Source organism: Chamaea fasciata, unplaced genomic scaffold (assembly GCF_029207755.1).
Source record: "Chamaea fasciata isolate MVZ Bird 193981 ecotype frontalis unplaced genomic scaffold, bChaFas1.0.hap1 SCAF_26, whole genome shotgun sequence".
Taxonomy (NCBI): domain Eukaryota; kingdom Metazoa; phylum Chordata; class Aves; order Passeriformes; family Sylviidae; genus Chamaea; species Chamaea fasciata.
In genome coordinates, this window is record NW_027094111.1 from 3,588,341 (window position 1) to 3,610,824 (window position 22,484).

Here is a 22,484-nt window from a genome sequence, read left to right on the forward strand (position 1 = left end):
TTTGTGGCATCCTTGGAGGGGAGTTGCGGGTTTAACAGCCCCAGTTCCTCCGTGGAAATAAAACTGTCTATTTATTGTGTGAGATTCCCGAGACCTCCTAAATCCCGCAGTGCTCACGAGGGCCCAGGCTCTGCCAGGATCTCTGCCTGCCACTAAATAATTCACTGCCCAAAACCCTGAACTTCCTCTCTGCTCTGGAGGGGTTGGGGGGGGTGGCATTTGGATTCTCCAAAGGTGCGAGAGCACACGAGAGCACACGGATCCAGGTTGGGAAGGGAATTCCCAGTCCCCTGCCTCAGTTCCCAGCTGTGAGTGTTGGTGGGAGGTTGAGAGGTGTTGGTGTTGGTTGGGAAACGCTTGGAGCCCGGCTCGGGGCTGAGTCTGCGGAGGATGGGTGAGGGTGGGATTCTCCATTCCCTCCAGGGATGCTCCATCTCCTCCAGGAATGCTCCATCCCCTCCAGGGATGCTCCATCCCCTCCAGGGATGCTCCATTCCCTCCAGGAATGCTCCATCCCCTCCAGGAATGCTCCACACCCTCTGTCTGGGATGTAGTGTGGGATCCAATTTGAGATGCAGTTTGGGATGAGGTCTAGGAGGAAGTGACGTGGTTTGAGATGCAATTCGATTTGGGATGTGGTGTGGGACGAAGCTGGGATGTGGTTTGAGATGTGACTCTGTTGGGGATGCGGTGTGGGGTGCAGTTTGGGATGAATTTGGGATGCGATGTGGGGTGCAGTTCGGGATGCATTTGGGATGCGGTATGGGGTGCAGTTCGAGATGCATTTGGGATGCGGTGTGGGGTGCAGTTCGAGATGCATTTGGGGTGCAGTCGGGACTCCGTGCAGGACGTGGATTGGGATGCAGTCGGGATGCGCTGCGGGATCCTCACCCGCGGGATGCCCCAGCACTCTCCCCGTCCCCAGCAGGGTCCCGTGTCCAGCCCAGCGGTGACAACAGCCCACCCGCCGCCCCATGCCCTCCACCCGCCCCGCACGGCGCTCTCCCGGCCCGCCCCGTCCGGCGGAGCCCCGGGGGCGGGGGCCAGGTACGGCGGGGCGGGCCGGGCCGGCGGGGCGGCGGCGGGGGAGGGCCCGGCGGCGGCGGCGGGCAGCTAAAGGCAGGTGGCCCCGGGAGCGGCCCCGGGCTGCGCTCGGGGGTCCCGCGGCGGCCGGGGCCATGCGGCGGGCGGCGGCCTGAGCGGGGCGGCCATGGCCGGGGCGGCGGCGGGCGGGGAGCGGCGGGCGGCGCTGACGGCGGTGCGGACCGAGGGCTCGGGGACCCCCGGCAGCGGGACCCCCCCCCCGCCGCCGCCGCCTCCCCCTGCCCGCCGCCTGGGGCTGCTGGCGGGGCCGCGCCCCGGGGCCGCTCCCCGCCCCGCCGGGGCCCCGCGCTGCTGCCGCCGCCGCCTGCAGAACTGCCTGTACAACGTGCTGGAGCGGCCCCGCGGCTGGGCTTTCATCTACCACGTCTTCATGTGAGTACCGGCCACCGGCGGGGACGCGCAGCCCCCGGCGGCTGCCCGCTGGCTCCCGGGGCGGCGGGGGAGCGGGCGCTGCCGGCCGAGGAGCACCGGGGGTACCGGGGCAGCGCCGCGGGGCTCCACCGGGAAGTTTCTCCGCCGCCTTCGGGCGCGGGGGACGCGCCGGTGCCGCTCCTGCCGCCGGAGCCGGAGCCGCCACCCGGAGGGAGCGAGTCCCGCGGCGGAGGGTCCGGTACGAGGAGCTGAGCGCGGCCCCGGGGGTGGGACTCGACCTCCGGGGGGGCCCAGAGCCCCTTCCCGGTGGCACCGCGGGGAGCCGCGTCACCGTGCCGCCTTGCCGGGGTCTCTGAGCGTGGGAGGACCCTCAAAGGCAGAGGACCCCCGAGGGGTGACAGGTCTGGGTGGGACCGGGGACCCTCTGCTGTCCTGTAGCTGTGGCAGCGCCGGGACAAGGCAGAAGTGCCACCGCAGAGCCATGTCCGGCCGGGATGGGGACAGCGGGGGTGATCGTGTCCCTGCTGCACCCCGAGAGCTGCGCCCCTTCCTGGCTCACCATCGATCCCCAGCCCTGGAAATCCTTCTCCAGGGCCGGAGGGATGCTCCCGGGAGCGCACCTGCTTCTCTCCCTACTCCGTGTGTTTTCCTAAGCTGCTCCAGCTTCCCTCGCTGCCTCTGAGCATCCCACGGCTCTTGGCACGCGGGCTCAGCTCAGGGCTCGGGGTTGTTACCTCGGGGGGGCTGTGACAGGGAGCTGGGGGGTCCCCAAAACACCTGGGGGCTGCAGGGACACGGGGGGGGGGCTCCATTCTGGAGGGTTGTGCCAAGCCAAGGCCCGGTGACACTGCTGGGGACACTGCTGGGGACATCACAGCGGGGCAGGAGGTGTTTTCCCTCTTTGCCTCGCTTGTCCCAGGTGTGGGCACAGACCTCCCGTGAGGGCACGAGCCAAAATTTTGCCTCCTTCCCCCTGGCCTGGAGCGGTGCCGCGGGGCTGCGGCGTTTCTGGGGTGCGGGAGCTCGTTAAGAGGCAGGAAAATGGGTCTTGCCTAAGTTAGCACATCGAGCTGGCAGCAGGGATTTGTCACTGGATGAGAGGGCACCTGAGCTCCCCAGGGAGCCGGGACACGAGCCCGGGGCCCATTTGTTACCACACCTCCCACAGCCACAATCCCCGCGTGGAAAATCCCACCCTGGGAAGAGCTGCTCCTGCAGGGAAAGGCGGCCAAACCCCCCGCCAGGGGAGGCAACGGGGATTTATGGCACAGACACCCGTGGCGTGTGGAAGAGACGTGCCCCTGCTCGTCTCCCATCTGGGATCTCCATCCCTGAGCACCCTCCACCCGTCCTTCCCCCCAGTTTTTTACCCCCAAAACAACCACGCGGGCCAAGCGGCCCCGTTTGCAGAGCCCCCCAAGCTCCCCCAGCCCTGGCCCGCAGCTCCTGGGTGCTGGGCTTCGTTCCACGAGATGTGCAGCCGCCGGCAGCAGGAGCCAAAAGTCTCCAGCCTTTGCTGGGGAGGCTTTCTGTTCGCTTGCTCGCTTAATTTTTAGGGCTGAGGCAGCTGCAGGGCAGAGTCCTGCCAGGGACCCCCCGAATCCCGTGGGAAGACGCCGCAGTGGGTGCAAGGTGTGGACATCTGTTCTGCGAAGCCTCTCCCGTAATGTTGCTCATTTCTGGCTTCTTCCAAGTTTTTTTTTTGTTGGGTTTTTTTTTTTCTCCTCTCTCTCTCTCTCGCAGCAGATGGGAGCTGCGAAGCTGTTGCAGCGGCGCTGAAGTTGTCGGGGATGATTTGTGTGCCGCAATCCCCGGGTTTTAACAAAAGAGGAGGAAGGTGTTACCCCCTCCCCTTCTCTCCCCCCCCCCGAGGCATGGGAGGGGACGGAGCCCCCGGCCCGAGTGCTGGTGACAAGGACCTGTCCCCCGGGTCGGCTGGCTCCGAGACAGGGCTGAAAGCTGCTAAAATACCCGCTGAGAAGTGACGCGCTTCCCCCCCGGAGCCGCGGAGCGTTTATTGACCAACTTCAGCCTCTTTCTGTCGGCGAATTGATCCTAAATCTTATCCCAGCTCCTGCTCCGGGCTCAGCCGTTTGGTGGCTGCATCATTCCTGCAGCTCTCCCTCCTGCTGGCACCTCTGCCCTGGGGGCTGGCAGGGCTCGGAGCCGCTTTTGGGGTCTCATGGATGTCCCTAAACGCTCCCGTGCTCCGGGGAAGGGGATGGCGGGGACACGGGGAGTCCGTGCAGGTGGAAATCCGCGGTGCCCAGGTCTCCCCCAGCGCCTCCAGCCCCACGCTGACCATGAAGAGAGGCGCCGGCCGGCCTCACCAAAGCTTGGAATGAGGAGAGTTCCCAGCCGCGGAGCTTACGGAGCAAATCCGGGAGGGAGCCCGGAGCATTAAGCCAGAGGCTTTAGAGCCAGGAGGCGAAATAAGAACTTCCTTTTCGCAATCTCCTCCTCGCCAGGCTCTTCCCCGCTCCCGGCAAAGCTGCGGCGGGCTTGGCACGGGCAGGGCTGCGTGTCCCGCGGGCAGGGGCTGCCCTGCCGGGGGCTTCCTGCAGCCCGGAGCTGCTCCACGGCCTTTTCCAGGTGTCCAATTCCAGCTGTTCCAGGTGTTCCCATCGTGGCCTGTCCCTGGCCGCCCTCCAGCCCCCCACATTCCCGGCGGCTCCCCCGGGATCTGGGAAGTGGTGCTGATGGTTATGAAACGGCCGCTGGGTGCGCCGGCAGCTCAGCTCAGCACTTTTCCCAGCCCTGGAGGAACGTTTCCATCCAGAACAGTTTAACCTGGAGCGAATCAGGGAGGACTGAGCCAGGAGCAGCCGCAATCCCCCGCCTGGAGCAGCGGCCCCCGTGCCAGGCCCAGCTCCCTGCCCGCTGCCCTCGGGGTTTGTTTCCCGTGTGGGAATTTCCCCGAGGCAGGGAAGGGACAGGAGCCTTGTCCCTGTTGGGTGTTTGGTGTGGCTGTGGGGACGCAGCGGTGGCAGCTCCAGGGCAGCCCTGGCACTGGGTGAGGGATGCCAGGCACAAATCCCGCAGGATCGGCCTCCGGAGGTAAATCCTGGGTGGTGTGGGGTGCTGGCACTGGGATGTGTCCCCCTCGGGCCAGGGGTGGTGGCAGCCTGTCCCTCCTGGAGCATCCCTGTTCCAGACGGGTGTGGAGGGCAGGATGGGGCTGTCACCTCTGCCACTCCCGACCTGGTGCCATCCCTCCAGCAGTGCCTGGAGAGCGGGAAAACACCTCCTGCCATGGCGGGAATGCCACCAGGGTCAGTGCCCAGCCCTTGCCAACACCCCCGGGGCAATTCCCCGGCCTGGAGCCCTGGATGGTCCGCAGGAGGATCACTCCATCCCTGCTCAGTGCTGACCCTCCACCGCCAGCTGGGAAAAACCTCCTGAATTTCACTCTTAAGCAACTCTCCGATTTAACTCTCAGCTCTTCCACCTCTCTGAATTCAGCTCTTTGCAGGCCTTTAACTCGCTGTCACCTGTGTGTCCCCCAGCTGGGGTGGTGGCACACAACCAGAGGGACTGTGCCCTTGGGGCAGGGGCTGTGCCCCCAGGGCCACCTTGCCCGGGGCTGAAACGGGAGCTGCCGCGGGGGCAATGCCAGCGGGAGGAGAAGCCGGCACAGCACTTTCCCCAGCCCCATGTGGTGTCACCAGGGCATAAAATTAAGCGGTTTCGGCGCAACATGAACCGGTGCATTGATTTTATTTTCCCTGCTGGTTTTTTTCCTTTTTCCCCTCTTCCCTCCGCCGCCGGACCCCCCCCCCCCCCCCAAGGCAGGAGGTGCCACCTTGGGTGCCCCAGTGGGGTGCAGGGAGAGGTTTTGGTTCTTTGTCCCCCCCCGCAGCGACCCCAAACCTCCCCTCCACTCTTTGAGGGGCTTTGGGGCGACTTCTGGGGCCTGTGCCCCGAATGTCCCCGCGCCCCGTGGGTGCTGGGGGAGGGCGGCAGCCCCTATCCCTGTGCTGGGGCACCTCGGAAAACACTCCAGTTCCTTCCCCCGCTCCACTCCAGCCCTTGCCAGATGATCCAAGAGCAAAACTATCCCGGCTGCTCCGTGTGAGCCTCTTGGCACCGGCCTCGGGAGCCTTGTGACCGTGCTCCCCGTGGGCACGGCAGGCCCGGGGGGTGCCGGGTGATGCCACCAGCGACATTTATCTCCCAAAACACCAAATTTCCAGGTTCACATGCTCCGTGGGATGTCACTGGGTGTCACCCCATGGGGTGCAGGAGAGGCTCAACATCCCAGCTCTGCTTCCAGCCTTCCTCGGCGTGCCGGGAACATCCCGGGTTGGGAACAACCGCTGAGGCTGGAGAGCTCTGGGAGCAGCGCCCTGAGCCCACAGCGCTGATAACGGGGTCAGGGCCGGGCTCTGAGCGTGTGCCGGGTTTCCTGGTGCGGCTCCGGCCGCGCTTTCCCCGCCCGTGGGGAAACTCTGGGAGCTTTTCTGCTCCTCTCCTGGGCGGCGTGGGACGCTCCGTGCCATGGTTACGGGCGCAAACAGGGCGGCCGCAGCCCGGTTATTTATATCCCCCGGCCGCCTGCTCCACCTCTCCTGGAGGGCTGCGGGGCCGAGGGCCGGGGATTTATGGGACGTGCTGTTTATACAGCTGCACACGGAGCTGAACCTCGCGGCGCGCGGAGCCTGGAGGGGGAAACGCCAGCCCCGTCCCTGCTCCGGCAGCTTTGGTGCAAATCCCGAATTTTCAGCCGTGGCACAGCTGGAGGGTAGGGCCGAGGCCTTGTGATGCCACCAGGGAAGGGATCTGTGCCTTCCCAGAGGGTGTTTGCTCGCTCATCCCATGGCTGGGCTGTTTATCCTGCGCCGTGAGGTGTTTTCCTTCTGCTGAGTTATCGCCGTGCTGGCACGGCCTGTGCCCGGCCCGGGGCGTCCCCGCGGGGAGAGGGCAAAGCGGGGACAGGGACACGAGGTGTCACCCCTGTGCCAGTCCTGGGGGTTCATCAAAGTGGGGACAGGGACACGAGGTGTCACCCCTGCACCAATCCCAGGGGTTTGGGCAAAGCGAGGACAGGGACACGAGGTGCCACCCCTGTGCCAATCCCAGGAATTTGGGCAAAGCATGAGCAGAACCAGGACATCCTGGGGGTCCAGTTAAACCAGGACCAGAACAGCTCTGCCAGTGCCACTGTCACCTCTGTGCCAATCCCAGGAATTCAGGCAAAGCAGGACCAGGACAGCGCTGCCAGTGCCGGTGTCACCCCCGTGCCAGTCCCAAGGGCTGGGGGACAAATCCCAGGAGAGCTGAGCTGTTCCAGCCCCATCCCACCCCACGAGCTCGGAGGATCCCGTTCCTTTGGCTGTTTTGGGGTGCAGCCTCTTTTCCCAGCGGTGTCTGGGGGGCACTGGGAGCCAACTGGTGCCCCCCTGCCCTCCCAGGGAGGCCGACTTGGCCCCGCTCCCCCTGAGCTCAGCAGCTTTCCCGGCTCACCTGTTCCTCGGTCGGCTCAGGGCGGCAGCAGATGGCAAAGCCCGCCCTAATGAAGATTAATTGAGGAGATTTCGCCTTCCCCGCCGGGTTTTCATTATTCTTTTGGGGAGGTTTCGTCACTGCTGGGGCCGGGCTCTGCTCCTGCTGGGTGCTGTCCCCGTGTCCCTGCAGTGACATGTGCTGGCAAAGGCAGGGAGGGGGTTGGAGATGGGAATTTTATTCAGGAGAGGGGAAGAACGGGCTCAGCCTCTGCTCCCTCCATCCCCCGGGATCCTGGAGCGGGGCAGTGAGGAACCCTGAAGCTCCTGTCCCACTCTCCCTTTGCCTGCCAGCATCCCTGGGTTTTCCAGCTCCTCTTGCCGGGTGGGAAGAGCAGCGAATCGGGACGGGAACCTGGCTCGTTTGACATCCCCAGGGTGAGGGTGGACAACCCCCCTGGGTGCTTGGCGGAGCGGCTGAGAGCGGAATTCCTGCCCGGGAGCGACGGGGGGATGCCGGTTCCTGGCTCCCCTGGCTGCCTGACCCTTCCCTAAGCCGCTTAAGCACTGCCCGCGGCCGGGCCGGGGCGTCTGCCCAGGCTTTACTAGTTAATTCCAAGCAGGTGATGTGTTCCCAGAAAGTTCCTTTCCCAGCCAGCCCCGTGGGACCTCTGATTCCTCCCCCCCAAATCCTGGGGGATGCCGGCTGGGAGGTTTCCCCACCCCATCACGGTGGGTGACCACCCACAGCAGGTCCCCCACGTGTGCCCGGCCACGGGGGAACCCCCTCCCTGCTGGCCGGATGATGCGAGGGGCAAAAATCTTCTGCGGGCTGGGAGATTTCTGCCTTCTCCTCTGCTTTGTGCTCCGCTGCCCGTGTAATTGCCTGCTAAATCCTGCCCGGGTAATCTTTTATTGCTGATGGTGCACAAAGCTCCGAGCTCGGCCCCGGGCCGTGTTTGGCTCCTCACTCCCCGCCCGGGCCGCGGGGGTGCCGCATTCCCCGCGGGGGTTAATTCCAGAACTGCTGCGCCCGAGGAAAAAAAAAACCCAATTAATAATTCAGAGGGAGAAGGAGCCGGCTCCAACCTTCTGCCTGGAGGGTGAGGAGTGCCCGGGAGAGTGGTGTCGTCCTCTGTGGCTGTCCAGGGTGGTGACACGGTTGTGACACCAGGGTGGTGACACGGCTGTGACAGCCCTGGCCCCTTCCTGGCTCCAGCTCTCCCTCCTCCTTGCTCTGCATCCAGCCCTTCTCCCATTCCCAGGGATTTTTTTTTCCTGTCGGTCCCACCTCCAGCAGCATTTTGGGGAGAAGGAGACCCACCTGTCCCTTTTAGGTGACACACTGTCCCCCAGAGCTGGGTTTGAGAGCCCCCGGCCCCGCACAGGGCTGTGGGGTCAGTGGGGAGGGGTCCTGGATGGTCCCACTGAGGGACAGAGCGCTGTCCCCTCTCTGCTGTGTCCCCTGGAGCCTCCCCACCAGTGTTGGGACAGGTTTCACCCCTCCCATGGCAGCTGGTTCTGCCCAAAAATTCCACATCGGGCACATCAAGAGATGGGAATGTGCTCCTGAGCCCCCCGCGTCACCCCTGGTGGCTCCTGGACATTGTCACCACAGCGCTGGGGGTGAGATGGGTGCCACCAGCTCGAGGACAAGGTGCCAGGGCCACCAGGGCTCAGCCAGGCCGTGCCAGTGCCACCCAGCCTAGGGTGGCCAGAGCCCCCGGTGCCACCACAGAGCCGTGGTGACAGAGCAGCGAGTGGCCCTTGGCTCGCCGTCACGTGGGCCGGTGGTGGCACAAGCCCTCCGCTTTCCTTTTTTAGAATCGCTGGATCAGGGGAAAAAAATGTATTTTTGGAGGTTTCATTTGCTTCAGCTTCAGAGTCGACTTTCTCTTTTTCTTCCTTTCTTTCTTTCTTTTTTTTTTTTTTTTTTTTTTTTTTTTAATTCCCCTCCTTACTTTAAATGGGCCAAAGCCCCTCGTGCCTGGGCCGGGCACTCAGGGAGGAGCAGCCCCAGAGATGTTCCTGGGGATTTTTCCACTGTGTTGACACTTCCCCAGTGTTGCTGGCAGGTCCCCCAGGGTGGCAGTGATGCTGGGGACAGTCTGGAGGAGCTCTGGTCCCCTTCCTGCAGCACCACAACCCTCCACAGTGCGGGACCACCCCCCTGCCTCCCTCCCTGCCTTTAATTAAGAATCTGCAGGGCTGCGGCAGAGCTGGCCTCGAGCCCCAGGGCAGCTCCTGAGCTCCCTAAAGGCTCCATGCCACCATCTGGGGGCAAAATGTGTCCCCAGTGGCCCTGTCACGATCTGCGGAGGACCTGACTGGGGGGTTCAGGCTGTGAGTGGGGGTAAAACTGGGGCTGGGGTGCCCTGGGTGTCCCTGTGCCCCCACTGACACTCTGTCCTTGCAGATTCCTCCTCGTCTTCAGCTGCCTGGTGCTGTCGGTCTTCTCCACCATCCAGGAGCACCAGAAACTGGCCAACGAGTGCCTCTTCATCCTGGTGAGTGATGCAGCAGCGGGGCTGGCGCTCGGATTTCCTTTCCCCATTTTATACCCTAAAAAACTCGGGCAAGACCCCGGGCAGGACCCCTGTGACCCCACCAGCAGCCGGGATGTCACTGACGATCCCACGGCACGTCGGGGGGTGGCCTGGCCGTGGGTGCCACATCTGTGGCCCGTCCCACCATTGTCCCAACCGCTGGAAGAGGCAGGGCACGAGGGGCTAAAAAAGGCAACTTTCCCCCAAACTGTCAGGAAGAGCTGACGCAGGGACTTCTCCCGAGTGACGGGGACTAAATTGGGAAGGTCCTTGTGACTTTTCCTGCGAGTAAGCAGAACGGGGGCTTGTTTGTGCGAGAGGGAGAGGAGGACAATGCTGACAGAGGAGGAAAAGGACCCAGCTCGGGGCGAGGAGGAAAGCGACGACGGCTGCGGCTCCCGATCCCCCGGCGCGGCTCCGGCAGCTTTCGGGGACACCACGTGCCGCGCTCAGCCCCATTCACTTCGCACCCCCTCAAATCTGAGCCCCTCCACGCTCTCCCTGCCCCTCTCACCCCTCTCCCACTCCCCCCCGTCAGGAATTCGTGATGATCGTGGTGTTCGGCATGGAGTACATCGTCCGCGTCTGGGCCGCTGGCTGCTGCTGCCGCTACCGTGGCTGGCGCGGCCGCTTCCGCTTCGCCAGGAAACCCTTCTGCGTCATAGGTACGGCCTGGGAGCCCCTTGGGTTTGGTTTCTCGCCCCAGATTCAGGTGGTCCAGAGTCTTTTTCCCTCTGGAAGCCCCGAGTCGCGTTGCAAGGAAGAAGCGGAGTCTTCAAGGTCTTGTTTTTTCAATCTTTCTCGCGTTGGTTGTGGTTTCGTATCGCACGATTTTCTCCGTGCCCGGCCGAGGTCTGAACAGCGGTGAGGACACGAGGTGACTCCCTGCCGATAGGACATCACTGTACTCTTATACAGATAATTATGTCTCTTATTTACAGTTATGTACCAATACCTGTCATCTGTGCTAAAAGGGTCGTTTCTACTTTGACCCAAACCCCTTGAACTGCTTCGTGCCACCGTCACAGCAGGGAGAAGGAGAGGAACCAAGGGCACCACCCTAAATCCTCCATCTTGTCCCCATTTACCCCCATTCTAAGAACCCCAAAACTACAAAATTTTCCACCTCGTGATAAACTACGCTGCTGCCTGTCACACTTTTGTGACTTGCAATTCTCCTCTCAGTGCTGGGAGTTTTTCCCATGGACTGAAATCAAAACCAGTGGTGTCTTCCTGGGCTCTGTGCCAGGGTCTCCAACCCCCCCGGCCAGAGCCCAGGCCCCCCTGGCCAGGATTCAAACCCTCTTGCTCGGGTCTCAGACATCTCTGCTGTGGTCCCTGACCCTCCAGGGCACCCAGAGGGATGCCCTGGACTCCGACAGCATCCAAGGACAGCGGGATTTGGGATCACTCCCACACCCCCTTGTCACACTTTGGGACACAAAAGAATGAAGCAGGCAGCAGGAAGGTCAGCAGGAAAGTTCTCTATTTGATTTTCTGACTCCATCCTATAGACAATTCTTTCAGAAGGCACAAGATTGGCTGCATAGGTTGCCACCTCTTTGACCCCGTTGGTGAAGACCACCATTGGTCACCTTTCTCCTCCCAGAGAAGAAATACGTAAACAAAGCGATAAATTCTAAAAAAACCACACGTTGTTTCCTTGAACCTGCGCGGGAACAAAACGCGAACGCCGGAAAGCGGGCAAAGTCCGGGCGGCGCCCCCTGAGCTCCTCTGTCCCCCTTCAGATTTCATCGTCTTCATCGCCTCGGTGGCCGTCATCGCCGCGGGCACGCAGGGCAACATCTTCGCCACGTCGGCGCTGCGCAGCATGCGCTTCCTGCAGATCCTGCGCATGGTGCGCATGGACCGCCGCGGCGGCACCTGGAAGCTGCTGGGCTCCGTCGTCTACGCCCACAGCAAGGTGAGGACGAGCTCTGGGACAGACTGAGACGGCCCCCCGGGCCCGGGTGTCGCTGTTAGGGACGCGGAAGAACGAGGCAAGCAGCAGAAGGGCAGGCAGGAGAGCTCTGTGTTAATATTTTTTGGCTTTATTTATATACGTGCTTTTGCAGAGGGCAAAAGGTTGGCTGCGCAGGTCTTGCCACTTCTTCGACCTCGCAGGTGAACATCACCGTCAATCACGAGACTCCTCCCAGAGGAGAAGTAGGTAAACAATTGGTAGTTTACACGAAGCTGCGTGAGAATCTCCACCACAAAAAGGCAAACGCTCAAAAGGCAAGGAAACTTTGGGCGACACCCGGGCCTGGCACTCAGGGGGGAGCAGCCCCAGAGATGTTCCTGGGGATTTCCAGGGGGGAGCAGCCCCAGAGATGTTCCTGGGGATTTTTTCCCAGGTGTTGCTGGCAGGTCCCCCAGGGTGGCAGTGATGCTGGGGACAGTCTGGAGGAGCTCTGGTCCCCTTCCCGCAGCACCAGAACCCTCCACAGTGCGGGACCACCCCCCTGCCTCCCTCTCTTCCTTTAATTAAGAATCTGCAGGGCTCCTGAGCTCCCCAAAGGCTCCATGCCACCATTTGGGGGCAAAATGTGTCCCCAGTGGCCCTGCCACGACCTGTGGAGGACCTGACTACCCAGGTGTAGCCCTGGTTCTGCGCCTGAGCTGTTTTGGTTTTTTTTTGAAATTCTTTTCCCCAAGGAATTTTCTGTGAACAGGAGAAATGGGGTTTTTTTGTGACTTTAACTTTGTTATTTATTCCTTTTCCTAAGAGGGACTAATTCTTGATGTCCCTCTGGTCTGACCAGCGTGAGTGAAGAGGTTTTGCCTTTGTTTTCACCAATCGAATTGGTCTGTGTGGAATAGTATAAAAGGGAGATACATCCCAGAAATGAGGGAGTCATTTTCAGCCTTCCGAAGCTCGGAGTCTCGTATCGTTGTGGTGTAAAACGGCGTCACCCAGGCGCGTCCCCCCCCCCGAGGCGTCCCTGGGTGTGTCTGACCCCGCTGCGCCCCGCAGGAGCTCATCACCGCCTGGTACATCGGCTTCCTGGTGCTCATCTTCGCCTCCTTCCTGGTGTACCTGGCCGAGAAGGACGCCAACGTCCAGTTCGCCACCTACGCCGACTCCCTGTGGTGGGGCACGGTAAGCTCGGCCCCCCAGAGCCCCCCCCGGCCCCGGGAGGGGAGCAGGAGGGTGGGACGGGGCCGTGGTGGGGCAGCGAACGCCCTCCAGGCCCCGCCGTGCCGTGTCCCCGGGCAGGTGACCCTGACCACCATCGGCTACGGGGACAAGGCGCCGCAGACGTGGCTGGGCAGGATGCTGGCGGCCGGATTCGCCCTGCTCGGCATCTCCTTCTTCGCCCTGCCCGCCGTGAGTGGGGCCGGGAGAGGGCTGCGCTCTGCTGAAAGAGGGGAGGAAAGGGGCTGAGCCGCCTCTGGCTGGGGCCCGGCACTCACGGCCCTGTCCCCTCCCGTCCCCAGGGGATCCTGGGCTCCGGCTTCGCCCTCAAGGTGCAGGAGCAGCATCGGCAGAAGCACTTTGAGAAGAGGAGGACTCCGGCGGCCAACCTGATCCAGGTAAGGCAGGGCCGGCCCGTCCCGCCCCGTCCCTTCCCGGGAATGCTCCGCTGTCCGCTGGTCTGCAAGACACCCGGCCCCACACCCGGCACCGAGACCCTTTGGGCCGCCTGTGGGGGGTCAGGATGGATGGAGGGGTTGTCCCGTCCGGATTGATCCCGATTCCCGGGAATTTCGCTGCCCTGCAGGCTGCCTGGCGCCTGTACTCCACGGATGTCAGCCGCGGCTACCTGACGGCCACGTGGTGTTACTACGACAGCCTCCTGCCCGCCTTCAGGTAGGCGGGACGGGCTGAGGGCTGGGGGGTCCCGGGGGTCCCGAGGGGATCAACAGCCTGGGAAACCGGGAGGGACCTTGTGGAACCCCCGGGGGGTCCCCGAGGGGATCAACAGCCTGGGAAACCGGGTGGGACCTTGTGGAACCCCCGGGGGCTCGGCGGGCTCGAGCAGCACCGACACCGTCCCGGCACGGGAGTCTGCTGAAGGACCCTCCTTCATCCTCATCATCCTCACAGCGCCCATCCCATCCCCTCTCACCCCATCCATGCGTTCCTCCAGCGCCACAGGGAGCGGGATGATGCCCCAGGAGCCCCACGGCTGCGGTGGTGGAGCTGCAGCCCGGCAGGAGCTGGTTCCAGTGGGGACCCAGCTGGGCACCGGGGGTTCCCGTGGGAGCCCCATGTCCCATTCCTGCAGCGTGTCTCTCCTGCCATCCCTGGGATTTTGCCACTGTGCGTGGACCAAAGGCTCCCCAAAGGTTTTCCAGATGCCTCTCCCAGATCCTGAGGGTTTGCCACATCTCCGTGAGCATCCCTGCCCTCCTGCCTGCTCTGCCTGGGTATCCTGCTCTGCTCTGGCCGCGTGACAAACTCATCCCTCCGTCCCATCCCTCGTTTTTCCAAAGGCTTTTTAACAGCCACAGCCCCCAGTCCCAACTTCCCGAGCATCACCCCGGATCCTGGGAATCCCTGGGAGTCCTGCTGCCCCTCCTGCTGTGCCAGGAGCTGTTTTCCCTGCAGTGGAATTCACGCAGAGCCAGATTCCATCCCTGCTGGAGCTGAGCTTTCCCCTTCTGGCTGCTCCAGCAGCGCCCAGGATCTGGTGGTGACAGGTCCCCATGTCCCCACCCCGTCCCAGGTTTGTCCTTGCCTGATCCATCCCCCTCAGCAGGTCCAACCCTTCCTTCTGTGGAATCCTGTCCCAGGACCCTTCCCCAGCCCCATCAGCCCCAGTTAAGAAACCCTCTTTTGAACGAAAAATGCTGATTTTTTTGGTTTTAATTTATTTTGTTTTGCTCTGGTTTTGCTTTGTTTTGCACTCTGGAGGACCCAGCGCTGCTCAGCCTCACCTTGCTGGTTTCGTTTTGCTTCGGGAATTTTAATTTCTCCCCCCCTTTTTTTTTTTTTTTATTTCACCCCGACCCCAGAGAGCTGGTCCTTATGTTTGAGCATTTGCAGCGGGTTCGCAACGGAGAATTTAGGAATTCAGAGGTGAAAAAATGGCCTGAGAGAGCCCCACCGCCCTATCACTCCTTCACCCCTGCCCAGAAAAGCTTCAGCCTGGCCGTGTGCTCAGGGGAAAGGTAGGAGGGGGCAGCCCCTGAGTTCTCCCTCCTCTCTGCTCTGTCTCCTCTGCTCCTCTGTGCCCTCCTCAGATGTCACTGTCACCATCACCGCCAGGCCAGACCCCGAGGTGCCACCACCCCAAACCGACCCTGCTCCCGACACCTGCTGGGCATCCCTCCTGCTCCTGCTGCTGCTCCCGGCCCCATTCCAGCTCCAGAAGGGGCAGGTTTTTTTCCAGAGGGACGCTCTGGGGTGTTGTACCCTCATGAGGTCACCTCGCTGCCCTTTTTATGTGTCTGTGAGCCCGGCATGTGGCACGGGGTGACTGAGCATGGCAGGAAACCCCTTGGCAAGGGCAGTGGTGCCATCCTGGAGGGATGGAGCTGTGGGGCCACACTCCAGAGCCCGGGAAGGAGCAAATCCCAGGGCCTGGGGCTGGGAGTGGCTCCCGGTGCCCACGAGGAGAGGAGAGAGGGGCTGAGGCTGTCCTGCTGCTGGTGGCGGCTGCTGTGCCCCGTGTCCCTTGTCCCCTCTGCCTGGAGAGGAGATCCCAGCGTGTCACCAGTGCGTGTCACCCGCCAGGACACGGGGCCAGCGCCAGGGTTAGGTGCCTCAGTTTCCCCCGTGACCAGCAGGGCTGAGGCTGCAGGTGTGGGGCCGAGCAGGACCTGCTCCCCCAGGTGAGTTCAGGGCTCGGGGGGCTCCTCCCTGGGCTCGGTGACCAACGAGGAACCGGCAGGGGAAGGACAGAACCCCCCTCGGGGGGCCTGAGCCCACCCATCCCTCCCTTCGAGCATCACCTCTCATAACATCTCATCTTCTCTCTCTCCTCCCCTCTCCCGCTCACCCTCCTCCTCCTCTCCATCCCTCCCCCCAACCCCGCCGTGCCCTCACCACCCCCAAGCTGCAATGAGGAGGACGCGCAGCCCCACAGGTGTTTACGCCTCAGGTAACGCCCGCCCCCGGCCGCGGGGAGCCCCCCCCCAGAGCCCGGCGGGGTCTGCGGGCCCACCACGGTCCCTCGGCTCGGGGACCGCGCCTAAAATCCACCTGGCAGAGCCGAGGAACCGCCCAGGTGTTTATGCAGGACCTACACAAACGGGGATGTGGCGCTGGCGGTGGCGCTGCGGGGGACGGGAAGGAGGCGGCCCGGGGACGCTGCGCTCCCCGCCGGGCCCTGGCTGATTCTCTTCTCTCCTGTGTCTCTGCCCTGCCCCTCCAGCCCCATCTTTAGTGGTAAGAGGAGGCTCTTGCAGACGTGGGGCACGTGGAGACGGAGGTACCGTGTCCTGCCCGGCCCCGGGAAGCTCGGGGTGCATGGATGAGCTCCGTGCCTGCGGCATGGACACGGCTGGGGCCGAGGCACGGCGGGTGGAGGCTGAACTGGGGGTCCCCGTGCATGGCCTGGGCGGAGCTGGCTGTCCCCACTGTCCCTTTACTGCCTCAGTTTCCCGTGGATGAGCGCGGGCTGCTGGCAGCAATCTCCGGCCCCTGGATAAATCCCATAAATCCCACCCCGACTGTGTGCTGCGGCCTGATTCCCGGGACACAGCCCTTCCCACCCCCTCGGGATGTGTGGGATGTGTGGGAGCCCCCCTGCCAGCACGGGGGAGGGCTGGGAGCCCTGTGACCTTCCTAGACCCTGCCTGGACCCTGCCGGGATCCCTGCTTAGATCCCTGCCTGGACCCTGCCTGGATCCCTGCCTGGTTCTCCTGCCTGGATCCCTGCTTAGATCCCTGCCTGGATCCCTGCCTGGTTCTCCTGCCTGGGTCCCTGCCTGGCCCTTGCTGAGGAAATTCAGGAATGTCCCCAAAGGCCTGGGTTTCATGGAGCCTGTCCTGCAGCTGGTGTGGGATTGTCTTGGTTTGGACAGACAGGTGTCTGCCAGGGAAAGCTGGAGCTTCCCTTGGAATGGAGAATGGAAACTCCTTCCCTCTGAATGACTGTCATTTTGAAATTAAGGGGCTCTCAGGCAAAGATCTGGGAATAGGAATAACAGTTCTTTACTAGGAAAATTAAAATGAAAATGCAGTAGGGCAAAAAATCACTGTCAGAGTCAGAATATGACCTGACTGACCCCTGTTGGTCAGGCTGTTGGTGTCAGTCCAAATAAATCCTCCTGCAGTGCCAGCTGTGGTTCTGTGGGAGCAGAGATGATCCTGGAGAAGGCTCCAGTGGTGCTGAGATGGGTCCGCTCTCCCTCTGGGAATCCAGTGCACACAGGCTGTGCTGGTGTTCTGATTGCCAGCTTTGATCCAGGCGGGAATGCTGGGCTCCTCCCCCTGGGTGGAGCCTCTCCCCATGGGATGATGGGATTGTATCAGCCCTGCAGTGAGCCTGGATGGCCCATGGACAGCAGATATCCCCTGGAGGGAGGATGGGGCCTGGAAGGGATAAAGAAACACTTTTCCACCTGGTTTGAGCAGCTGCCCATCAACAGAAGGCACCCGCCCCGTTCCCCTCCCAGAGTCACCACGAATGGGTCACAGAAGATTAAAAAAAAAAACACCTCCTGAGCTGGTGTCAACAGATGAGAACAGAATAAATACCTTTGGTTACATTTCTCATTGCAGCCCAAGATGGGGATTCGCTCCGTGTCCTCCCCGGCTTTGGGGTCCCTCCCTGTGTGTCCCCTCAGGCTGTGTTTGGGGTCTCTCATCATGCAAAATATGGGGGGTTTGTGTGGGTCCTGCATAAACAATGCCTGGTGTTTCCCCCCCAACCCGAAACTGCAGCTGGGTTTGGGAGCAGAGCTCGCGTTAGGGCAGGAGCAGAGCCTGGATTGGGAGGTGCAGCCTGGAGGAGGAGGATGAAGCAGCTTGGCCGGGTTTGGACACCCCTTGCCAGCAGGGATGGAGCAGCAGCAGAGCTCTGCTCAGCTCGGAGGTGGCTCTGCTGGATGTCCCCTGCCTGTCTGTCCCCTCTCTCCCTGTCTGTCACCTCCTTTCTCTGCTCTGGGGACCAAAAAAAAGGGTTTTAAAGGAGCAACCCCAGAGCTGCCCCTGCTCCTGGCCTGGCTCGTGCCCATCACCTGCCGGGGGCTCTCCGCGAGCTCACCACGGCCACTCCTGTGAGCCTGTCCCTGTCCCTGTCCCCACGGCCCTGACGCCGCCCTCCCGCTGTCCCCGCGCAGCAACAAGATGGGCATCAAGGAGCGGATGCGTCTGGGCAGCTCGCAGCGCCAGGGCAGCTCCCAGCGCCGGCAGCAGCACCTGGGGCCGCCCCTGCACCGCTCCCCCAGCCCCGAGGACGTGGCCGAGCCCTCCAGCCCCACCAAGGTGCAGAAAAGCTGGAGCTTCAACGACCGCACCCGGTTCCGAGCGTCCCTGAGGCTGAAGCCGCGCGCCCCGGCTGAGGGTGAGCCCCTGGGCTGCGGGGTCTGGGGACACCTGGGGGGGCTGCAGGGTTGGGGACAGTCCTCGGGGTGTGCCATCCACCCGCTCTTGGTGTCCACAGCCGACTGCCCGCCGGAGGACAGCGGAGAGGAGAGGAGCTCCCCCTGTGACCTGACCTTCGAGGACATCATGCCGGCAGTGAAGACCCTCATCCGGGCAGTCAGGTGAGGCCGTCCCCTCCCGTGTCCCCCGGCCTGCACAGAGCCCTCCCTGGGCACCCCGTTCCTGCCTCCAGCCCCACTGTCCCTGCAGGATCCTGAAGTTCCTGGTGGCCAAGAGGAAGTTCAAGGAGACCTTGCGTCCCTACGACGTCAAGGATGTCATCGAGCAGTACTCAGCCGGGCACCTGGACATGCTGGGCAGGATCAAGAGCCTGCAGACGCGGTGAGGTGCCCTGCAGGTGACCCTGGGGGTTTCTCCCACATTCCCAGAGCTCCATCCCTGGCGGGTTCCCGAGCCTTTTGGAGTGATGGACGGGCTCTGCCCCTTCCCTCCCTGCCAGCGTGGACCAGATCGTGGGCAGGGACCGGGCGCTCCCTGCGGACAAGAAAATTCGGGAGAAGGGGGAGAAGCCGGCGCTGGAGGCAGAGCTGGTGGACGAGCTCAGCATGATGGGCCGCGTGGTCAAAGTGGAGCGGCAGGTCAGGAGGGGACACCCCGCCGATGTCACCGTCCCCTGGGAGGGGCGAGCACAGCCCCCCGGTGCCCTAAATTCCCTCAAGGCTGCGGTCCAACCCAGGCTAGCCATGGGCCACGGGGGAGAAATGAAAGACAAAAGGCGCCCTTAAACCTCACGGGACACAGTCCCACAGCTTTAATGCAGAACCTGCACCTTGGAGGCCATGGAGGGAAGGAGGGAGAGACCCCCCGTGTGTGGGGGAAAAGGGCGAGGGGAGGGGGGGTCTGTTGATCAATGGGGGCTGACCCAGGGGGAGGGGAGAGATAGGGGGTACCAGGTGAAGGGGAGGGGACAGGTAGCGGGTACCAGGTAATGGGGAGGGGACAGGTAGGGGGTACCAGGTGAAGGGGATGCAAAGGTTCATGGCAAAGTGCAACCGAGAAACGCCCGGTGCAAAATGAACTAACTAATTAGCGCAATCCAACACCCCGCGACCCCTCCCGCGGTGGGTGTGGTCCCGCCTGAGCCCCGCCCTGCTGCCCGGGCAGGTACAATCCATCGAGCACAAGCTGGACCTGCTGCTCGGCCTCTACTCGCAGTGCCTCCGCAAGGGCTCCACGAACTCCTTCAGCCTGGCGGCGGTGCGGGCGCCGCCCGGGGAGCCCGACATCACCTCCGACTACCACAGCCCCGCCGAGCCCGAGGACATCTCCGCGTCCGCACAGACCCTCAGCATCTCCCGGTCGGCCAGCGCCAACATGGACTGAGCACAGAAGGCGGCGGGAGCCACCCTGCCCGCCCGGCACGGGCCGCTGGGAGACGCGTGGCGTTGTCACCTCGTTGTCACCTCGCTGTCCCTCGGCGTGGTGCTTGAACCGGGTCTTCCTTCGTGGGGGCACGGCTGTGCCTGCGGCACTGTGGCATGGCCAGCCCACGCTCCTGGGGTGCTCCTGGGATGGGATGTTCCTGGGGTGCTCCTGGGATTTTCCTGGGGTGTTCCTGGGATGTTCCTGGTGTGCTCCTGGGTGTTTCTGGGATGTTCCCAGCTTCCTGGGGGATGACACCCCCCCAGCTCCGTGGTCCTGGGTGCTCCCCAGCTGTAGTGGGGATGCTCCGGGCTGGCCCCATCCCCTGGGGTTTAGTTTGGTTTGGTTTGAACTCCATCCCCAGCCCTCAGGACAGGTCCTGCCTGGTCCCCCAGAGCTGAGCCGGGGCCACCACCAGCTATGCAAGGTCCCATCTCCCCCTTGCTGCCAGGGCAGGGGTGTGGGGGCGTGATCCAGGGTGGTCTTACCCGTGTCACTTGGGGTCCCCAGTGGGGGGAGCAGGGGACTGTCCCCCCTCCCCAGGCTGCACCTCTCCAGAAGCACAGCAGAGCCTTCTGCCTGCCCGTGCATGCTCCCAGGGCAATATATATATAGGAGATATATATATATATATATATATATATTTATGCAATAATGTCTTAATATGCAACACCCCTGGGAAGAGCAACCCCAGGGGCCATCGGCAATAAGCAACCCCCTGCCAGCTCCTCCCAGGGCTGGACTGTGCTGCTCAGGGGGACAATCCCCTCTCCCCGAGGGTGGCCCTGGAGGCAGGGAGCCCAGCAGGGGCTGTGGGGATGGCAGGGGTGCGCTGTCCCCAAGGAGTGTCCCCTCCCTCTGCGACCCTGCTCCTGCTCAGAGGATTCCCTCCCGTGCTCGGTTTGTCCCTGCCCGTGTCCCTGTCCCCTCTGCGCTCCGGGGAGCACGGGCCGGACCCGGAGGGGACCTGCCTGGTGGGGACAGGGCGGTGTCCTTGCATGTCACCTACAGCAGAGCCGCGACAGCTCCCGCGCTGCCCCAATCCCCCGCACCGCTGGTTCCTGGGGTCGTGCCAAAGCGCCGGGCTGGGGCTGCAGCCGAGGCTCCGGGGCGGGGGGCTCGGGGGTGACCCCAAAATGCCGGGATCCGTCCTGGGCCGCTCCCGCCGCTCCCCTCGCCGCCCCTCTCCGGGGTTCGGGATTCACACCCCCCCTATTTGCCGGGCAGTGGGGACCCCCGACCCTGCTCGTGTCCTCGCCCCGTTAGTGCATGTGGCCAGCGCGGGCCGCGCCAGAGCTGCTTGAAGCCCCCCCACCCTCCTCCTGCACCCCCCCGGACCCCTCCCCTCATCCCGGGGTGGGACACGAGGGGACAGCCCTGGGTGGGTGGCCGTGGTGCATGTGACAGCTTTGCCCGCAGCCGCACGCAGGAATTAACCCTTAGGATCCCTCTCCCTTCCCCGGGGCTGGCTGGTCCCCGCAGCCCCCCCCCCCCGCCCCCGAGCCAGCTGTAGTTACCTCACTTGATTAACTTATTTGTTTCATTAAAGTTTGGAGTAGAGGCCGCCCGCCTGCCGCCGTCTGTGTCCCGAAGCTCCCGAGAGGTGGCACCACAGCCCTGCCGCTGAGCCGCGGGCAGGGGACAGCGTCGTCCGACCGGGGGACACAGATGTCCGGCCAGGGGACACAAATGTCCGGACGCCTCCCTGACCCCTTAAGCTGCAGAAACGCACCGAGATGGGGTTGAGATCCCGGCTCCGTCCTGTGTGTGGGGCAGGTTCAGGGTTGATGTCGCCGCAGAAGGACCCGCGCGCCGCGTTTTTGGCACCTTGCAGGGCAGGGTCGCTGCCCCGGGAAGGGCTGTGCCCCAGCGGCCTGTTTGGTGTGTCCGCCCCCAAACGGGACGCTTCGATGTCCCCAGGGCCACCCCAGGGAGGGGAGGGTGGAGTCACCTTCCCCAGGAGCCCTCCAAGCCCCTCTGGGGACAGCAAAGCATCACCCTATGGCTGCGAGCTGTCACCCCCCGGGGGACAACACATCCTCCACCCTGCGACATCGGGGGCTGAGGTGGCCCCTTCCCGTGCCGCTGGCTCGGGAGGAAGCCGGGGCTGGCCGCGGGTCCGTCCCTGCCTTTCCTGGCTGCCTCCTGCCAAGAAACTCGGCCCAGGATGGCGTCGGAGCCGAGCGCTGCGGGTCAGCACCTCCCGGCCCCGCTCAGCCAGGGCACCCAAGGGACAGCCAGGGCACCCCCAGGGACACCTAGGGGACAGCCACGGCACCCCCAGGGACACCTTAGGGACAGCTAGGGCACCCCAGGGACAGCCAGGGCACCCCCAGGGACACCAAGGGGACAGCCAGGGCACCACAGGGACAGCCAGGGGACCCACAGGGCACACCCAGGGACAACCAGGGCACCCCCAGGGACAGCCGGGGGACACGCAGGGACACCTAGGGGACAGCCAGGTCACCCCAGGGACAGCCACGGCACCCCCAGGGACACCCAGGGCACGCCAAGGGACAGCCGGGGCACCCCAAATAACACCTAGGGGACAGCATGGGCACCCCCAGGGACAGCCAGGTCACCCCCAGGGACACCAAGGGGACAGCAAGGACACCCGCAGGGACAGCCAGGGCACCCCCACGGACGGCTAAAGGACAGCCAGGGCACGCCCAGGGACAGCAGGGGGACCCTCAGGGACAGCTAAGGGACAGCCAGGGCACCCCCAAGGACAGCCGGGGGACCCCCAGGGAAACCTAGGAGACAGCCAGGGCACCCCCAGGGACAGCCGCGGGACCCCCAGGGACACCTAGGGGACAGCCAGGACACCCGCAGGCACACCTAGGGGACAGCCAGGGCACGCCCAGGGACACCCAGGGCACCCCCAGGGACACCTAGGGGACAGCCACGGCACCCCCAGGGACAGCCAGGGCACCCGTAGAGAGACCTAAGGGACAGCCAGTGCACTCGCAGGGACACCTAGGGGACAGGCAGGGCCCCCCCAGGGACAGCCAGGGCACCCCCAGGGACACTTAAGGGACAGCAAGGGCAATCCCAGGGACACCTAGGGGACAGCCAGGGCACCCCAGGGACAGGAAGGG

At 63.6% G+C, this 22,484-nt stretch overlaps 1 protein-coding gene across 1 annotated transcript; it reads left to right on the forward strand.

The window, feature by feature from the left end:
- The first annotated feature begins 1,210 nt into the window (after nucleotides 1-1,210).
- On the forward strand, nucleotides 1,211-20,934 carry KCNQ4 (potassium voltage-gated channel subfamily Q member 4). Its single transcript, XM_066204260.1, has 15 exons — nucleotides 1,211-1,476; nucleotides 9,334-9,424; nucleotides 10,002-10,128; nucleotides 11,213-11,388; nucleotides 12,442-12,567; nucleotides 12,658-12,795; nucleotides 12,906-13,001; nucleotides 13,190-13,278; nucleotides 14,427-14,582; nucleotides 15,470-15,514; nucleotides 17,700-17,923; nucleotides 18,023-18,125; nucleotides 18,214-18,345; nucleotides 18,464-18,602; nucleotides 19,129-20,934. Exons 1-15 carry the CDS (start codon nucleotides 1,211-1,213, stop codon nucleotides 19,345-19,347), a joined length of 2,127 nt encoding a protein of 708 aa, XP_066060357.1. The 3' UTR covers nucleotides 19,348-20,934.
- Nucleotides 20,935-22,484: the final 1,550 nt, after the last annotated feature.